Source organism: Gopherus flavomarginatus, chromosome 6 (genome assembly GCF_025201925.1).
Source record: "Gopherus flavomarginatus isolate rGopFla2 chromosome 6, rGopFla2.mat.asm, whole genome shotgun sequence".
In the NCBI taxonomy this organism is placed as follows: domain Eukaryota; kingdom Metazoa; phylum Chordata; order Testudines; family Testudinidae; genus Gopherus; species Gopherus flavomarginatus.
In genome coordinates this window covers 48,938,878-48,958,161 of record NC_066622.1, presented here as the reverse complement: position 1 = coordinate 48,958,161, position 19,284 = coordinate 48,938,878, and the positions used below count along the sequence as shown (strand labels likewise).

General features: G+C 56.7%; 2 protein-coding genes across 4 annotated transcripts in view; both read right to left on the bottom strand.

Annotated features, from left to right (window-relative positions):
• NPRL2 (NPR2 like, GATOR1 complex subunit) overlaps positions 1-19,284 on the bottom strand; it is an 81,910-nt gene that overhangs the window by 16,110 nt on the left and 46,516 nt on the right. Inside the window, exons 7-8 of one of the 2 annotated variants that reach the window (XM_050958664.1) lie at positions 13,168-13,474; positions 4,952-5,076 (exon numbers count right to left, since the gene is read on the bottom strand). In XM_050958664.1, the coding sequence (XP_050814621.1) occupies positions 4,952-5,076; positions 13,168-13,474 (432 nt within the window). Of the gene's footprint in view, positions 1-796; positions 1,400-4,951; positions 5,077-13,167; positions 13,475-19,284 lie in introns of those variants that run through there. The other variant, XM_050958666.1, reaches the window with a different exon arrangement.
• The window catches only part of ZMYND10 (zinc finger MYND-type containing 10), a 32,063-nt gene continuing 30,525 nt past the window's right edge, over positions 17,747-19,284 (bottom strand). The window contains exons 13-14 of one of the 2 annotated variants that reach the window (XR_007775096.1): positions 18,607-19,224; positions 17,757-17,803 (exon numbers count right to left, since the gene is read on the bottom strand). The gene's annotated coding sequence lies outside the window, so the exon portion shown is untranslated. Of the gene's footprint in view, positions 19,225-19,284 lie in introns of both variants that reach the window. The other variant, XR_007775095.1, reaches the window with a different exon arrangement.

The following is a 19,284-nucleotide window of genomic DNA, read 5'->3' as shown; positions in this document are numbered from 1 at the left end:
CATTTGGCCAAGACACTTCAACCCTCGTGACAGCAGCGGAAGGGTTAGTTTCACATACACACACACACATACCCCTTAAAAAAAAAAAAAAAAAACAAACCACATACACACACCCCACCACGGTTCCCGGAAAACACGCCTACCCAACCAAGCGCATTTGATACACCCATGGGAAGGCTCAATGGAGGCGCATGGGGGACCAGCCCCCCCCGCCCCGGTACCCTGGGATGAGTCCAATCAGCCTGCTTGCTAAGTGCCCAGAGCCTGGACTGACGGGGTACGGCTCGCTGGCTAGCCAGCCCCCTCCACCTAGCTTCGCTCACCTCGGAAACCAACAGGGCAGCCCCCCTATCCGCGGCCCGTTCAGCCTGTGTGGCTCCCCAAGGCACACACGGGACCAGCCAGTGGAGAAGCAGGACCCAGGAGTAACAGGATCGGGTCCGAAGAAATCGGATCAGGCGGCAGTGAGCTCTTTTGGGCACGGGCCTTGTTCACCCCACAGTGTCTGCGCAGCACCAAGCAGATCGGGGCTCTGGGCACAAGGGCAATCGAAATAACAGTCATCTGGTTCAAAGGAAGGGGGGCAAACTCCAGCTCGAAGATCTGGATCCTCCCCTCCACGTACGGGGAAATCCAGATTCCCACCCCCAGCCGGCACGCTCCAAGTCGGGACTCCCCTACCGGGCACTGAGGGGGATCCGGATCCCCCCCACTCCGAATCGGGACTCCCCTTTCGGGCACTGAGGGGGATCCGGATCCCCCACCACCACCACTCCGAATAGGGGCTCTACCTCACCTTGTCCTTGTGTGGTTTGCGGATGAAGGAGGTGCGCGCCGTGAAGTACTGCTCCAGCTCCGAGTCCGAGTCTTCCTGGCTGCAGTAGCCGCTGCTGGTGGTGCTGCTCCAGGTCATTTCGAAGGACGGGGTCCCCGGCTCGCACTCGCTCATCCCCTCCCCGACCGCCGCTCGCCCTCCGACCCTGGAAACCAGCCTCGCTCTTCTCCGGCGCGGACTGGGAGCTCTCAGATCACCGGCCCCGCTCGGAACAAGCCCGGATCTGCCGGCAGCTGGGTCCGAACTGGGCTCGGGCGATGGAGCGGGTCGGAGCGCAGCGTGCGCCCTCACTCCGAAGCACTGACCGCCCGTCTGCACGCCCGTGGTCCCGGCTGCTCCTCGCCTCCGCCTGGCTGCAGCCCAACCGTTGAGATTGAAACGTACACACTGCGCCAGGGGCCGGCCCGCATTGGGGGAGGCTGGGGTGGGGCGGGGCGAACGCGCTCCGGACTCTCCCCTTTCCGGCCGTGATTTCATCCCCAAAGCAGCTCGCCCTGCCTGCGGCGGCGTGTCACAAACATTAGCCAGCCTGGGGCGAGCATCGGCCATTATGCAGGGACGCCACTACCACTTCCGCCTCTCTCAGCCGGGCAGGGCGCCCATCATGGCGGTATCTGGGCGCTTCACAGGCCTTATCAATTATCCTCCCAGTAGGGTGACTAGACGGCAAGTGTGAAAAATCGGGGGGGGGGGGGGTAATAGGAGCCTATATAAGAGAAAGACGCAAAAATCGGGACTCTCCCTATAAAATCTGGACATCTGGTCACCCTACCTCCCAGCCCCCCCTGCCAGGCAAGGAAGCGCCAGGACCCCTATATCACACAGGGGGAACTAAAGCACAGAAAGGGGGGCCAACTCCTCTGAAGTCTTTTCAGCCTAAAGACCTTGCAGGAACTGGGCCTAAAGTGACTCACCCAAGGTCCCACAGGACACGTGGTGGAGCAGGGAATTGCAGTCAGGCCTCCCCGTCACATATTAGTGCCCTAACCCAGCCTGTGAATAGCCCTGATTCTCAGGCCTGTGCTCTAACCACCTGGCCATGCTCTCAGGTAGGTAGGTAGGTAGGTAGGTGTGTGTGGAGTTAATCAACCCTTTCACCCAGAAGTCAGAGGTGGGTGCAGCTTAGGCCAGAAGGACTAAAGGAGAGAGACAGACAGACTAACTCAGCAGGACATGAGGATCATTTCCATTAAGACAAAACTGCCTTCCTTCTGCATGAGGGAGATGGTGACAGCCAGCTGCAACGCACAGAGTTCAGAGCGGGGCAGTGCAGAGTAGGGATGAAACCTGGCTGCCCTTTGTCCCCTGCCCGATCTGCCTTGGTGATTGTTCCCCCCAGCCACTCCTTGGAGACACAGGCAGGGTGCTGGGGCTGACCCTGCTTTCAGGTTCTCACTTGCATGGGGAATCCCAGGCAGTCTCACTTTCTTGTATTTGTGATCAGGGAGGGGCAGCCCACTTTGGAAAGAGTGAGAGCTGGTCCTCCCACCTGGTGGGAACTTCCCCTCCCCCCCAATACAGACTGACCCCCCCATCTTAGCCCCAAAATGCAAATCTCCCTCCCAAACTCAAGCTAACCCCCCAAGCGTTTAGCCAAACCAAAGCACAATCTAGGCCCCCCACTCCAAAGTTTCCCCCAAACACAAACTGAACTCCCTTTGCCCAAAGCACAGAGCCCCCGATCCTCTGCAGAGATGGCAAGGTTTGGTTCTCTCCACTCCCCTCTGTGTTCCCTGACCCTGGCCAGCAGCAGAGTCACCTGGAGAAATGCAGCTATCGATGAATTTCTGAATGCACCAGGAAGAACTAGTAATACCATGATAAACACTGGCCTTTTAAGAATTCCGGTCCAGATTTGCAGGCTGGGGCATTCAGATGGCTCTGAAAAGCACCCAACTGTCTGGGAGTGGTTCAGACCCACCATCAGAGGCAAAGTGCTACTACAACAGCCCAACAGGGCCACAAGGAGCCTGCTCTACCCACCATCAGTGAACCCCTCAGCCGAGGCAACAAGAGACACGCGATGACCCACAACCCAGCCAGGAGCCACTCTGCCTTTATGGTTCTCCTGAGCAGGCTAAACAGAGATGAAGACCTTCACCAGCTCCAATCCAGCCAACTGGCTGTGATGATTCATTGTTGCTATGGCCCCTGGAGGTCCCAGTCAGCATCACTGTATTAGGCCACATTGTGCTAGGGGCTGTACAGACAGAGGAAAACATGGGCCCCGCCTCACAGGGTTCCCATTGTCACCACCTAATGGCTATGTGGCAGCCCCGGGCATGTGCCCAAGAGCCAGAGGTACTTATATAGTGCTCATCAGGATTGTTGGAGCACCCCACAAGGGATTTTACACTCACACCCCAAGGAGGTAGGGAAAGCTCCCCATTTTACAGATGGGAAAACTGAGGCACAGGGAGTCTGTGGTTGAGCCAGGTCTCCCAAGTCCCAGTCCAGTGCCTTAAGCACTAGATCACCCTCCCTGCTGCTCTACAGATGGATCAACAGCCCCTTGGACACTATTCACCAGCACAATGCTCACTGCTGTTTAAAAGGTTGTCCCCTCAGGGTGGGGCTCAGACAGGATTTCCTTTGCATTGGATTTCATCCTGAGAACCTCTCCACATGCTCAGAGAGGGACAATGGTGGGTCTGTGGGGGAGGGGAATTGGGGTCTAATGGGTGAGGGGGTGATGGGGAAAGGGCAATGGTGGGTCTGTGGAGGGGGGTGACTTAGGGTCTGTAATGGGGATGGATGGAGTTCTGGGCAAAGGGACAATGGTGGCTCTGTGGGGGAGGGGATTTGAGGGTCTGTAATGGGGGTAGATGGGTGTGATGGGCAGATGGACAATGGTGGGTCTGTGGGGGAGGGGAATTGGGGTCGATGAGGGTGGGGTGATGGAAGATTCTGACAGACTCAGCAGCCGGGGCGGGAGGTGTGGGCAGTAGGGGATCCAGGCCCACTGGGCATCCCAGACAGAGAGGCCAGGTGCTTGTCTGCAGTGTTGGTAGGTGTCAGAACAGCCACCCCAGGCACATGGCATGGAGTTAATTAGCAATGTGACTGCCCAGCTGTGCAAATGGGCTTCACCACCCCAGGGCCGGTGCAACCATTTAGGCAAACTAGGTGGCCACCTAGGGCACCTAGTGGTTGGGGGCACCTAAAAGTCCCCACAGGCGAGGAGGTGGAGGGGACATGAGCTGGGGCAGGGGGCACGGGGAGGACCGCCCGCAGTAACGGGGGGGGCACACAGGGGAACAGCTCCCCGCCCCAGCGCACCTCCACTCTGCCTCCTCCGCTGAGCACACAGCCCAGCTCTAAGTCTCCTCCAATCGGCACTGCAAGCCTGGGTGGGGAGAAGAATTAGAACAGCGCCAGGTGCTCAGTGGAGGAGGCGGAGCCGAGGTGAGCTGGGGCGGGCTCCCCAGGCAGAGTTAACTGCCTGGGGGGGAGAGGAGGGAAGTCTCCCCAGGCAGGGTTAGCTGCCCTAGGGGGACAGGGGGAGTCTCCCTGGGTGAGTTAGTTGCTGTGGGGGATGGGGGGGAGAGGGGTTAGCTGTCGCGGTTGGGGGGGTAGCTGCTGTGGGAGGGGGTCCCCGGGTGGGGGGCTGAGTTAGCTGCTGGGGGAGAGGGTTAGCTGGGTGTAGGGTGCAAGGCGGAAGTTTCGCCTAGGGCGTGAAACTTCCTTGCACCGGCCCTGCACCACCCTTCCCTCATTGTTCCTGCCCCTGGAGAGGCCTTAGCCGGGAGGCCCCAGCTGCCGGGAGTGGAGCCACAATCTCAGGATGAAATTGGAGCTGGCTCCTCCACCAGGGCCACAACAAGATTTATGAAGCTCTCCCTGGATGCCAGCTGAGCCCACGTGCACATTGCTGTGCACGGGAGGGGAAGGAACATCCCAGCAGCTGAGCAGCACCCACACCCTGGGCTGGGGACAGATAGCAAGGAGAGGAGCTTGATCAACTCCAGCTCCAGCCTCTCCCAGCATGGGGCACTGTGGGAAGAGGGCAGAGGGCACTGACTGGTGGAGCTCCCAGCTGCTCCTGCCCTGTTCCCCCCAGTGTGGGTGCATTTTGCAGCCTGCAGACCTAGGTCAGAATCTCAACTGCTCTCCTACCACGTTGGTGTCTTTCTCCACGGTCTGTTCGTTGGCCTCGGCTGGGTGACTGTCCTGGTACCGGGGGCCACTGCAGTCCAGCCGGATCAGGGCACGGCACCGATAGTGGCAGGTGAACTTGCAGTCTGGGGGAGGGGAGAGGAAAGAGGAGACAGCGTTAGGTGGATGGGAGCAGCAGCCCCTGGAGTCCAGTGCTTGCCAGAACCCCAGGGCTAGGACTGGGCGGTCTGATGCTATTGAACATTCTGATCAGCTGTGTGATGGCTGAGTATTTCCTATCCTAGCTCCCTCCCAGGTCCCAGGAGAGTCCTGCCGCATGGAAACTTGGAGTGGGACTGTATGACAAACCTAACCTTGGATCACCCCTGCCAGACCAGGAGGGAGTCGGCCCCCATCTCAGCCAGAGCTGGTGGCCAGTGTGGGGTCCTCAGAAGCAGAGAGGCCCCACCCTGGGCTGAATCCCAACTATCCAGGCCTGCACTTTGGGATTTCAGGAGAGAATGGAATAAAGGAGCCAGAGTCCCATGAGATCCCTGCCAGAAATCGATCAGCAAGCGCACAGGCCTCTTTCAGCCACTTGGAAGGGACCCCACCTTTCCAGTCATCCCAGCTCTGCTGCCTGCCCCTAAGATCAGCCGAGGAGGGAGGGAGGGCTGTTGGGACTGGGTTCTGGGGACACTTGCTCACACAGGTTGCCTGGCTCGTACCACGCCACGCACACCCCTGCAGAGCTGGGGTCTGCCAAGGAAGTGGCATAGGGGAATGAGGAGACATGAGCCAGGTGCTCAGCCTGGGAAGCAGCTGTGCAGGTGGAGGGGAAAGGACCAGGCGTTACAGGCAGACGCCAATCCCAGGAGGAGCCAGGCACAGCCTCAGCAGCCAGGGAGAGGGACAGAGGGGAATGGCACTCTTGACAGGTTCCTGTTCTTTCCTCTTCACTGTGGTGGTGGTGGAGCATCTTCAGTGGCACATCCAGCATCTGCCAGTGGCCAGGGAAACAGACCCCAGGGGATGCTCCTGCCCCGGCTTGCAGGAAGGCTGGGCTGGACAGGAGCTAATGGGGTTACTGCCCCTCTGATTTCTCTGTCCCTGTGATTAATGCACCATGCAGCTCTGTGGCATCCGGACACTGCCCTGCCAGCCCCAGGACCTCTGATGGATCCAGCAAAGCCCCCTGTACCCAGCCACGAGGCCTCCACTCAGACACCCTCCATGCTAGGCGAGGGAGAGAGCAATCCCCCCCAACACGCACACACTTCAAAGGGACCGAGACAAAGACCCTCTGTCCCAGTAGCATTGCCTTTCCCTGGAGCCACGCTGCCACCCACCAGCACAAAGAGCCTATTAACGGGCACCCAGCTGCCTCCAGAACCATTCACCTGGATGGGCTGCAGCCAGACATGGCTCCTGCAGTGCAGATGGGCTTGTGCAGGAGGAATGCTCCAACAGCAGTCACATGGTGCCACGACACAGCCTAAGAGATTCCCCCCCCCCCCCCCGGCCTCCATCTCCCTAGGGATGCCCTCTTCCCCACACTCTATCTCACAGAGGTCTCCTCTCCCCCATAGGAAAGACCTTTCCTGGTTAGAACAAATTCTCCATTTCTTTCCCCTTGTTCTGTGTTACTGGCCTCAGTCCCACCACCTTTGAGGTCTGCTTGTGACATTACAATCATCTCCGTTGCAACCTGTGATGTCACAAAACAGAGGATTCAGCTTGGTAGCAGGAATCAGTCAAATGCTTTGGAAAGAAAAAGTTTGGGGTTTCCCTCCCCTCCCCTAGATCTCCCAAGCAACAAAGACTGAGGCAAAGATTAGGGAATCTCGGTATAAAAATAATTAAAAAAAAAAATTGGAGAAACAACATGGTCCTAATTTAATTCCAGGCTGTTTTGTGGCCCAAAACGCATCACTTTTCTGGCCTTTCCACATCAGAAGATGAATTTCAAAATGTTCCCTATCTTGAACCAAAAGAATAACGGGTTGAATGAGAATATGGTTTCATAGGCCAAATATGTGGCTTGAAAAACAGAGCTGAATTCACTCTTAAGTAGCCCTGTGTTCTTGCCAGCACCCCAAGCCTCCATGCACCCAGGTGGGGAGTGGGGAAAAAGGGAGCAGTTGGGCACTATAGAAAGAAAACAAGAGCACCTCTGATTTTAGAGATGCTAGAATTCAGTTGTGGCTATTTCACAGGGCCACCAACAGAGACAGAGGCAGAGAAGAGCATGGCACTTCTGTTCTCTTTGCAGCATCTGCAATGCCAGGAGTCCCATCCAAACCCCCACCCCCAGACACACACAGACACCAAAAAAAAAAAATCGCATCAGGCCTCTGAAAAAGTCACAAGCCTGGCTTAAAAAACCATGAGACCATGACAAACTAACACATTTTGGGTACTTATTTGCCTTCTGGCTTCTGAGCCTTTGCCATGCTTTCAAGCTGTTCTCTCTGCGAGCACATGGGCTAGACAGCGACTTCAGAAGAAAATGAACTTGGAGATTTTCATGTAACCCATTGACTTCCATTTTGCTGAGACACTTGAATGCCTAGTCAGCTTCTAACTAGCCCAATGAGTCCCAGGCTGCCCTGTTCCCTGCCTGCAGCCAGGCGGCTCTTAGGAAGCAAATCCATGGTGGTTTCCAACCCAGCCTTTCCAACCACTGGCCCTGCAAGCCGCAGGAGAAAGAGGCCCCATGCCGCAGCTTTGGAGAGCAGGATTTAGCTGCAGAAGCAGAACCATCACACTTAATTCTCCATGGGAAGTTCCTCTCAAGTTTTCCATGGATTCGCAGCTGTTCTTTTTAGAGGGGAACTAAGACTTTTAATAGGGGTCTGGCTCCCTCTAGTGGTTATCTCTGCAGCACAGCAGGACACCGAATCCAATTCTTTGACATCAGTGTCACTCCACTGGAGTTACTCCGAGTCACACCAGTAAGGAAGCAGAGGATCAGCTCCATAGATTTTACAATGCCGCAGTCCACTTATCTCAGACACCCGCTGCGAATAACGGCCATGTTTAGAGGCAGGGGTGGCTGGGATGGTAGCAGCTTATAATTAGGCCTGGCAGAATTAAATTGTTACTTTTTTATCATTTTGATGGAGAATCTCAAGATTTATTTTTAACTATTTTTTATATTTTTATCCATTTCAATTTTCACAGTTGCTGGAAATTGCGGGGAGGGGGTGTGTGTGAGACAATTGTGTACTGAGAACAAACCCAGATTCCAAAAGGTAACACTTTATAACCACTAAACACAACATTGACATCACCTGTCAAAATGCACAAAGTAACTGCCCTTCAGTAGAACTCTAAGGAGTTCTCAAGCAGCGTTTTCCTTATATTGGTACATTTGGATTATTACTGACTGAAATATTTGGGTTTGTATGAAACTGACATTTATCAACATTGACAATAAATATCAGATCCTGCCAAGCCTGCTCACAACCGGGCACTATGTCTAACGGGCTCTGCAGCTGGCCCTCGTTGAAGTGTGGTCTCATTAGATCTCGAATATAAGCCTAGTGAATGCTTGCATGGAACTGAACCAGGGAATGCAGAAAGTGGGATTGGTAACTCAGTAGGGGGCACTGTCCCCTGGCAGTCACTCCCCCAGGGCTGTGCTGCGGGAAGTACGTCCCAATGTCCCAGTGTGGTGGTAGGGCACAGTGTGCTTCAGGAAGTGGTGTTGGTGGATAAGTAGGGGGCGTCCTCTTCTCTGATTTAGTATTGACCTCAGTGCAGTACAGACCCCTTGTGGCCAGTCACAGTCCCTTGGCATTTATAGAAGTGCTAAGTATTATTATTATTCTTTTCACAAGAATCGTTGCATGTTAATGTCAAGTTTGGGCTGAAGTGCAACACTGATCGTTAAATTCTGCTGACCTGGCCTCCCCCTTGTGGTTTCAGTTGGACACAGTTTTGCTTCCTGTCCCAGGGTTGCTGTGTGCTGTTAAACAGCTGCTGCATTCCACCCCAGAGGCAGCTGCATTCAGCGGGGTGGGAATCAAAGAGTTTATCTGTAACTGATGCAACACTTTGGCATGACAGATGCTCTCAGGGATAGGTTAATTACAATCAGAAGAGCTTCCCCACACTGGCCTTCATGCTGTTCAGTTACAGCCTTGTCTGCCTGTCCCTCTGGGGAAGCAGTTCTCCTGACATTAGAGCAGCCACGGATGGGGCAGGAAGAAGCAGACTGCCTCAGGGGAGATGCTGAAAGCATTCTCATGTCCCATCCTCTGGGGGGTCAGAGGCGCAGAGCACGGGGCTCAGGGTAAAGTGACAGCTGCAAGCAGAGCAAAGCAAAGCAGATTGTGGGAGCGGGGTCGCTGGGCCAAAGGGACCCAGAAAAGAAGAAGGGAAAGGAAGACTCAGCTCAGCTGTCTCTAGCCCAGCATCAGGGCCACGCAGATCTCCCCATCCCCTCACGGCAGGGTCACACAAACAAAGGTTTCAGCTTCCTCCTTCTTCCCAGGAAGATTCCACCCCCTGCCCTTTTTCCAGGGTTAAAAACAAACCAAAGGTTCTGGCTTCTCCTTTGGTCCAGAAAGGATTATGGCAAATCTCAGGGCTGATCTACACAGGGAAAAAATCGACCACAGTAGCCACTGAAGCCTCTTCCACTGGGGAGTCGGGTTCCACAGGGAGCCAGCTGGCCTGGGATCCTGCAAGCCTGGAATGCCCAACTCTGGGGCAACACACATGGCAGGGCTGCTGTAGAGCCACAGAGCCTGGAGGCCCGTCTCAGGACTTCCCTGCTTTCTGCGGTAGAGGCAGGTGTCAAGTCCTGGCTAGAGCTGAGGCTCCCAGTGCTTTTAAGCTCCCAGCTCTAGGGTAGGGAGCCTGGAAACTTGTCACAGCAAGGCTACCCCAGAGCCCCGGCCCTCAGAAACCTTGGGGGCTCCAGCTCTAGGGCTTCCAGGAACCCCAGCAGTCCACTGGTCACCTGCCTGGGATTTGCTGGCAGCGAATGGAGACCCAGAAGCCCCTGGGGAAGTGGAGGCAGAGGTGGAAGAGAAATCACACTAAATAGCAGGCAAAGGAGGTTGGCAGCTGGGGCGTGTCAATCTGTCGGGGTGGGTGGGGCCTCCCTGTCCTTTGGCATGGGACACTTCTGCCTCCTATTATTTCCATCTCTAAAATATTCTGTTCTGCCCTATACATTTCTCCCTGCTCAACAGGGGCAGGATGGGCGTTCCTGAGCATGGGCCCAAATCAATTGGCTGATACCGCCTCTAAAGGCGCCAGTTACCACCACCCCATTGCCCCATATTACAGCCCTTGCAGGGCTCCGTGCACTCACCACTGGGCTGTCAGGTCCATGCCCTGACTCCTCAGGGGCCCTGCCCGCCTCCATGCCTACCATCTCTAGCAATCACATGACAGTGCACGCCAGCATGGCTCCCCACTCGTCACTCTCAGTGCCTATTGCCATGCCCAGCCTCAGTGCCCAGCCACTCCAGACACTCCTTGCCTCTGCCAACTCTCCTAACCCATACAAGCACCCCAGTGCCATTCTGCATCCCTCCAGCCAGCCTGAGCCAGGCCTGCTGCCTCCCCTGCTCCCCAGGAACGGGCCCCACCAGCCCCTGCCTCTTTTAGCAGGAGGAGGAATTTGGGAGATAGCAAATGGTTCCATTCCCTCCCTGTCCCAGGCTGGGTGAGTCAGCCCTGCCTCAGTGTTACTGTCCCCCCAGAGAGATCTCTCTACTACACAGACGCACAACACTGAAATGCAGCTGCCTGAGAGGCAGCACACATCAGCTATTCGACACCACACAGAGATGCCACCCAAGCCTTTGGATGGAAATGGAGGAGACTGAAGAGGGATTCAGAGGAGGCAGATCATAACATCGCCCAAGGAGGGACCTGGCCAAGCCCTTAAGGTTAATATCTCCAGTCTTGCAGACAGTGCCCCACCATCTTTAATGCCCACAAACAGGCAGGAAATCAGGTTCTGGCAGCAGAACTCTCCCCCCTGACATAGAGGGAAGGGCACCCCCTTCCTGCAGCATCTTGGCTTTCCCCAAGAGTGCCTCTCATCCAGCCCAGCTCTGCCTGTCTTGCAGGATCAGAAGAGATCCCAGCTTGACATACTATGGCTGGAGGACAGCCTAGGTCTATCTGTGCCACTGGGGCCTGCACCCACGCCTGCCTAGTGCCAGCACAGCTTGGCAAACAGATCGAGGTAGAGAGTCCGTTAACCCCAGGGCTTCCTTCCACACACACACTTCCTGTGATTGGCAGGGGGAGGGCAGGCAGGCAAATGAGCCTTCTGATTCTTACTGACAGCTGCACCTGGCTGGCAGGGGATGCAGCACAGGGATGCAGCACAGGGATGCACCTGCTGTGCATCTGCTGGGAGCTCCAGACCCTACAGTGCCAGGGGCTGGGGTTTAAACACCTTTGAAAGGAGCTTTCACTGTCTCCTCATCCACAGGGGTTGGCTGTGGTTCTCTCCCCACTGTGCTGAGTGCTGGTCAGGTGAAGGCAACTGGAGATCAGCATTGGGAACCATTACCCCTTCCCCACAGTGCCCCCCCCGCCCCACACACACATTCACAGGGTTCCCCAGGAGGACAGGGGAAGACCGGGAGCTCCTGAGGGTTGGGTAAAGCACCACTGTGAGATGGTGTCCCAAGGCAGATTTCGCACCATGCAGGCAGACCCCAATGCCACGTGTGTGGGTGCGTTCCACATACCCACAGCATCGCCATTCTCACAGGCCCTGCGCTGGCTCTGAGTCCTGGGGGCTCTGAAGTCTTCACATGGCTAATTTCCTCTGTGCACCATTGTGAAGTCACCAGCAGGGGGAGCCCGTTGGGATGATAGAGTGACTTGGCCAGGTCTCCAGGCCTGGGTGCGATAACACTACAGAATGACCCATAGCAGTAAGCATTGCTCGACAGAACCGAGTGTTTGCTGTGCGTGACAATCCCAAACTTCATCAGCCTGGAAATGGGGCCAGGCAGGGGTGTCTCTAGACATTTCACTGCCCCAAGCACGGCGGCATGCCACAAGGGGCGCTCTGCCGGTCGCCAGTCCCGTGGCTCCGGCCACAGGACCAGCAGACCATCCGCAGGCAAGCCGCCAAAGGTGGCCTGCCTGCCGCCCTCCTGGTGACCGTCAGAGCGCCCCCCGCAGCACGCTGCCCCAAGCACGCGCTTGGCATGCTGAGGCCTGGAGCCGCCCCTGGGGCCAGGACATGCAGCAGGACCTGGCACCAGCTCCATGCATGAGCTACCACTGGGTCCACTGTGGAGTCTGCACATTGTGCTTAGCCAAGAGCAGGCCAGGAGCTGCTGAGCCGGACTGGGGGAGGCAGCAAAGTGCTGGCCTCTGTGGGGGACAGGACTGAGTCAATAATCACCCTGTTCTGTTCATTCCCTCTGAAGCACCTGGCACTGGTCACTGCCAGAAGCAGGATACTGGGCTAGATGAACCATTGATCTGATCCAGTATGGCTGTTCTTATAGGTTTGAAGAGCTGAGCCCTGAGTTCATCCCAGGCAGAGAGAGGCCTGGAGACAGGTAAGTGTCCCAGAACTGGGCTGCTCACACCAGCTCACAGGGCCCTCACACGGCTGCCCCATGTGGCCTAGCAGCAATGCAGATACGAGATGATGCATGGCCTGGCATAGATTCTTTGTCTAGCGGAGCCATACGCTGGGCACTATGGAGAACGGGAGACGAAGGGTCCCACCATCCTGGCAACCAGAGAGGAGAGTCAGGAAGAGAACAGAGGAGGAAAGGGAGTCCCCTGCCACAAGGGGACCCCCTGGGTGGGTTGGGGCAGGAGGCCTGTGCCCTGAGCCACTGCCTGAACTCTGGGTAGGAGGAAGCTGTAGACCCCTGGTTCCTGCCCCTCACTTCCTCTCCTGGCTCCTGCTCTGCAGGCTTTGGCAGGGGAACTGGAGGGCAGCCTGAGCAGCTGACAGACCATGGCTGCAGCCCTCTCCACCAGAAAGGGCAGGGCTCTCCTCTCGGCCCCCAGATGCCTCTGGCCTGTCTGCAGGGAAAGGTGCCAGGCTGAGACTTTCTAGCCTGGGCAGGGCAAATGCCTCTGCCGAAAGCCCACCCAGATCAATGGGCCTCAGAGCAGTACGGGGCAGGCGGGTTCCCTCTGCTGGGTTATCAAGAAGGGGCCAAGAACCTAGCCTGGGCCGGTCCGGCTGCCTGCGCCCCCCTGCAGGCGAGCCCCGCTGCGGTACTCACGGGCGCACTGTAGGCTCTTCCGAGGCCCCCCCCAGACGAAATCTCCGCACAGGTCGCACCAGGTCTGCTGGCCGCGGGTGCAGGGCCGGAAGGCGTGGCCCTCGCCCAGCTGGCCCGTCAGCCGGGGGTCGCTCTGCCCGCCCAGCAGGCGGATCTGCCGCACGCGGCTCAGGAGCTCGGGCACTTTGCCGGGCGTGATGCGCAGGGCGTTGGTGCGCTCCAGGCGCACGGGGCGCTCCGGGGTGCCCCGGGGCTCGCGGGTCAGGTCGATCCGCTTCTCCAGCTCTAGGTTCTTCAGCTCGATCATCTCCTGAGCAGCAGCCATAGCCCCGGCGGGGGGGCCCAGGGCAGAGCCCCTCCGGCGATGGCACGGGGGTGGGAGAAGCCTCAGCTCGAAGCCCGGCCTCCGGCCCTCCCTTCCTCGCTCCCCTTTTCAGCCCGCCCGGCTCTTTCCTCCCCGCCCCCTGGGTTTGAACCAGGCGCAAACTCCGCGCAGATCAAAGCGAAGGTCCCGGCGGCTCCGGGCTCTCCTCTGCCGGGGCGCGTTGCCCCAGCCCCGCCGCTTTGTGCTGGGGTGGGGGGTTCCGGATTCTCCTCCTCGTTCATCTCGCTCCGTCACAGGGGCGGAAACACCCCCGCCGCCACCCCACAGCGGCTGGGTCTGCTCTCGCAGTGGTCCCGGCTGTGCGCCCTGGAATTGCTGCCAGCGCCTCGGGGCGCCCGAGGAAGGAAGGACCTGGCGGGAGCGCGGGGCAGATTCACGCTGAAACCTTGGCGGGGCCGCGGGGAAAACTCCCCAGGCAAAGGGTGGGGGGATGTGCTGAGCGGGGAGCGCAGAAAATAGGGCCTCGGGCAGCAGGAAAAGCGGTGCCCGGCTGCCCCGGGATCCCAGCGCGCCCCCGAGGCTGCAGTGGCAGGATCGGGACCCCCAGCGCCCCCGGGCCCGGCTGGAGGTTCATTTCCTGCCGTTCCTAGAGCGATGCCTGCAGGCCTGCGCCTGGCGTCCACACTGGGGAAGGGGCGAGAGCGGGCGCGGAGCTGAGAGAAACCGCGGGCTGCTTGGGGCCCTTCGGAAAACTGGCTGAGGGGAGTGCGCTGTGCGCTGGCTCTTAACCCTTTGTGGGGCAGGGTCCCTGCCGCCGGCCTGGGCCAGCCCCACAGAAGTGGTGTCCATGGGTACAGCAGAGGGGTTGGGGGCAGGGCTGGTAGATCTAGTGATTCCTGGTTGGGGGTGGGGGAGACTGTGGGTCCGTGGCTGGAGCAGGGCAGTAGACGCCAGGGCTGGTGGGGTCTGTTAATATCTGGGCAGGAAAGGCTACTGGTTAGTGTTGGGGTGCGGACTGAAAATCAGAACTCCTGGGCTGTTCCCAGGTGTGCCTCATCTAGAGATTAGAGACTCTTAGGAAGTCTGGACTCCTGGGTTCTGCTCTCAGGGAGTGGGGTCTAACAGGTCGAGGAAGGAGCTGGAGACTCCTGGGTTCTGCTCCCGGCTCTGACACTAACCTATTGGGTAATCTGGTGCAAGCCATTTAACCGCTCATTTTCCTCCCCTGTACTAGCCTTTACCTCCCTTGGATGGGACCTAATAACTAATGAATACAACCCTGAAAAAGGCCATGATGAGCAGGGGTGAAGGGGGGAGGTATTCCAGCGCCCACTGGGGCTAGGGGCTCTATTCCATGCTCCGTGAAACTGACCAGACTTCTCTGAAAAGCATCAAGCATGGACAAAGCCAAGTGAGGTGGCAGCACCGGAGCGTCGCTGAAGATTCGGCTCCAAGGCATAACCGGGTCCCAGAGGTGGCTCCAGGGGAAGTTGTAATGTATAAACGACAAAGTAACGAGGTTGGGTTGATTGTTTACCAGAGCAGTCGGTTCTGAAGTGAATAGTGGCTACCCCTCAGTGCGGCCTAGTGATGACCACCCTGGACTGGGACACAGTATTCCCAACTCTGCCACTCAGTGCCTTAGTTTCCCCATCTGTAAAATGGGGTTAAGGATATTGCTCTCCCTCGGGCAGGGAGAGCAATGGCTGACAAGTTCTATGTATTTTTCTTCCCTTCCTCTAGTGGCTCTTCTTCTTTACCCCTGCTGCTGCTTGGTCTTAGCTGCTGGGGGGTTGGTACGTCTCACTTTGCTGTGTCACACAACCACTCCAATAAAGATCAACCTTATTCGAGAAGGAAGCTCTTTGTTCCAAAGGCTGGGCGAGGCTCTGGCAGGCGGTAAGGCTGGAGGACCACAAATAAAGAAATCTACCCCCGTGCCCTCTTCATAGGGCAAGGGGTGGTGCAGAAATCCACATAGGGCAGGCTGGGAAAGCAGGGCATCCCCTGTGGACATTCACCTGGTCTCTGTGGCCAGAGAGGGACAGAGATGCCAGTCAGTGCAGACATCTCCCACTCCCCACTCGGTGCTTGTGCCCAGCAAGGGACAGAGATGCCAGTCAGTGGAGACTTTCCCTGGTAGGTGAAGGCACTGCTGCTTCCAGTTTCCAGCACTTCAGGGTAAAGGCAGAAGCAGCCCTGGCTAATGGTGCCAGCATTGCCCTGGCATGGTGCTGAGAGGCAGAGCAGCACGGCAGCCCCCAGGGCAGGGAGTGGAGTTAGAGCCAGACAAAAGTTATGTACAGATGCTTTAGCCTATTCCCAGTAAAGCCCCCAAGCAAGGCAGAGAGCAGCATCCCTCCTGGCTGGGGGGAGGGGGGAGGGGGCAGGGCAAGGGGAGAGACCAGGATGCCCCAACCCTGCTCTGACCCACTGCCAACTTCCAGAGGGAAATGCCCCTGGCTGGCACAGGAAGCCCATAGCCTGAGCTAGGGAGCCCTTTTTACCAAGTTCAAGCTTGTGGCAGCAGGACCCCCCTTCATCTCCTCACCTGTCCTACAGCGCTAGGGAGTGGTCCTGGCCCTTTACTAGCTACCATCCCCTGCCCCCAGCTCTCCCCAATAGGATGCACTGCTGCAGCCTCCCTCCTCCGTACACTTGTGCTGGAAGTTTGAACCATCCGCTCCAAGCCAAGACACTCCTTGGGAATTCAGTAGCTGGGCTCTCTGTGCCATCCCTCCCAGGCTGTCTGAGGAAGACAGCTGGCCCCAGCCCAAGCAGGGAGCGTGAATCAAGGGGTGGGTGACATCCCAGTTTGGACAGGGTGCTTCATGCCTGAGAAAAGCTGGAATGAAGCAGGCCACAAAGAGGAATAGGACCAGAGAGGTGACCTATCATCACTGAGGCCCAGCAAAGACAGGAAACAGCCAAGCTGCATGTGGATAGAGGGAGCTCCCTTGGGAGGGGGCCGACTCCATAAGGGGAGCTAGGCTTAGCCCCACTTTTAGCATGAAGAGCAGCAGATTCTCCTGGGAGCCAGCAAGTAGCTCAGGTGTAAGTTAGAGCTGCAGGAGGCCCCAGTCCCTGTGTGAGCCCACGCAGGCAGCCTGTGGTGTGTCATCCCATAAAAGGGAACAGAGATGCCCACCTCAACTCCCAGGCAGCCAGCCTCTGGAGTGAGTCCTGCAGGGAGTAGACTGGCCCTTGCAGAAGACCCCAGCTCAGGGGGGAAGGGGCTGATTTGACATACTGACCTTGGGTCCTTTTGAGGAAATAAAATGGGACTGGGCTCTGTGGCTGGCACACTCTTTGGTGCACAGGCCGGTGCAAGAGCCGATTGGCTTACACGCAGCCCCTGACATGTGGAGGATGTTTCCAGCTGCCCCTTCCTCTTGCCCCTGACCCAGTTAAGACAAACATCTTCCAGTGTCAGTGAGCTCTGTTGATTAGCTCCCCTAGTGCTCCCCCACATCCCCTGCCTGTCTTGCCCCCTCTAATCTGCCCCTCAACCTAAGAAAGAGGTTGGGCCCAGTCCACATTGAAGTGCGGTCACCCCTGGCTGAACATGGGCCATTCGGTTCAGGCTGAAGGTCACTTCTCCATGAAACCCATTGGCATACCAACTTCGCTGCCTTCTTTTTGTAGCCCCTTTGGAAAACTTGTGTGTGAATCCTGGTGCTGGTGTCTTGGAGCCTTGGGGGAAGTTGCATGGCCTATGGGACACAGGTTGTCAGACTAGACAATCACAATGGTGCCAACTGGCCTTGGCATCTCTGAGTCTAAGCCTGGAGTCCAGCACGGGCAGCTGCATCTCCTTGCCCTGCAGGCACTCCCAGAACTGACTGGGCGGGAGGGGGTGTGTGATTCATTCAGTCCAGGGCCCTGCTATTGACCAGTTTTTGGGGACAAGGACACTGATCCACTAGGACAGTGCTTCCCCACCTTCCTCACTCTGGCTGACGAGAGGGGGAAAGGACAGAGAGGAGTGGAGCAGGGAGAACTTGGCCCATAAAGTCGCTCAATGAACATGAGTAGCTCCAGCTGATCTGGGTGCTGGAATCTTATCCCCATGCTCTTGCCAGCCCCACAAACCCTGGTGCTGCTCCAGCTGCTGAGAGGTCAGGCTAGCTGCATCTCAAGTCCAGAACTTCCTGTTGCCGGTGGTCACCATGGCATCGCAGTACAAAAACAACAGTCAGCTGTAAAGACTGTCTGGTTTCAATGGAAAAAAATCAAGCCAGAGAGATGGGTGGACTCAGGCAAACCAGAGGAAAGCGTCCCAGGGGCACTAGTTGTGGGTTCTTGCTGGCACTAAAATAGAAATTAAGAGTTCAAAAAATATCCCAGCGAGAGTCTAAAATCGCTCCCAGGAAGAGCCATTTCTGGGGAAAGAGTCCCAGGGAAAGGTTAATGTTTAGGAGGAGTTTAAAAGTCAGCTCCAGTTCGGGAAGAACAAGAATAAAAGGCAATTTCCCTCTCTCTCCATGTGTTCTTGGCCTGGTACATCCAGGCCTTGGAAAGATTATTTCCCTGTGACCAGACTTCAAGCTCTACAGTACTAACCTGAGGTATCAAAAACCCCCATGCAGGGCTGACAAAGGGGATAAAAGAGTGTTAGCTGCAACACTAAACATTTAAACACATTACTCCAGATTCTAGCACTAGTGTAAATACAGTCAGTCCCTGGGAATCAGTGGTATTCTTTGTCCAGTGTAAATCTGGAGTCACTCCACTATTACAGTAGGCTGACTCTAGATTTATACTTGTGTAAATAGGATCAGAATTGGCTTGAGTGTCCCCTAGACTTGCTCCCTACCTATGACATGGGTTTCAGGCTGTTCTGGCCAGCTCACATCCCACAGGCAAATCACACCAGCAAAGCCCGTATTTTAGCTATGTTGATCCCTGGTTCTCTCAATAGAGTTTTATGCTCTGTGTAAATAGGGCCTGATCCTGTAATTCCATAGCACTGGAAAAGGGGGAAGCAGTTCCTGCCTTACCCCTCCGCTCAGATCAGCTTGTGTCCTGAAGCATGAGGACTGATAGCCCCAATCATTTATCCTTCTAGCCCAAGGCAGCCATTTAAATACATCACATGAAACCAGCTCCCTCACCTACAAGTGCTATTCATCAGCTGCTTTCTCATCCTCCTACAGAGGGTGCAGCAAGGCCAGCCAAGGCGCTATCTGTTTTCTATGGGGCAAACCAGCCCCCCTGAGTTCCGCTCACAGCTAGGAGGGTGATGCAAAGCATGAATGGCAGCTGGGGCCTGATCCTGAGAGGTGCTGAACATCCACCATTCCCAGCCAAGCTGACTTCAAAACACCAGACCTATGGCAGAAAAGGCCAGTGCTCTAACTGGGCATAGTGGGTTCTGTGCTGTTCTTCCACAGCTGGGCTCAGGGGAGAGGTGTGCCTCAGTAGCATCCAGTTCCTGTAGGGGAGGCAGGGCCAGGTCCCAACTGTGGATCTCTAAGTCATGAGTGAGGAGGCAGCTTTTTAGCAGAGGCCATGGCGATACTGACAGAAGTTACCATGCAATGTCCAGCAGTACCAGCTGTGTGCATTAATCCAAAACGCTGGACTGTCACATGGCAGCACACAGCTTTCCATTCCAGTGCTGGCCAAGGCAGCCCAGTCCACCCCACTCAAAAGGATCGAGATGATACTGCAGGAACATCCTTCTCCTGTGGCCTGTAGCTCAGCTGCCCCTTCTTTCCTTCCTTGGTGACCTGTTTACAAGAGGATAAACTCTGGTTTGCTGAGGTCTGGCTTCCTTAGCAGGAAAGGGT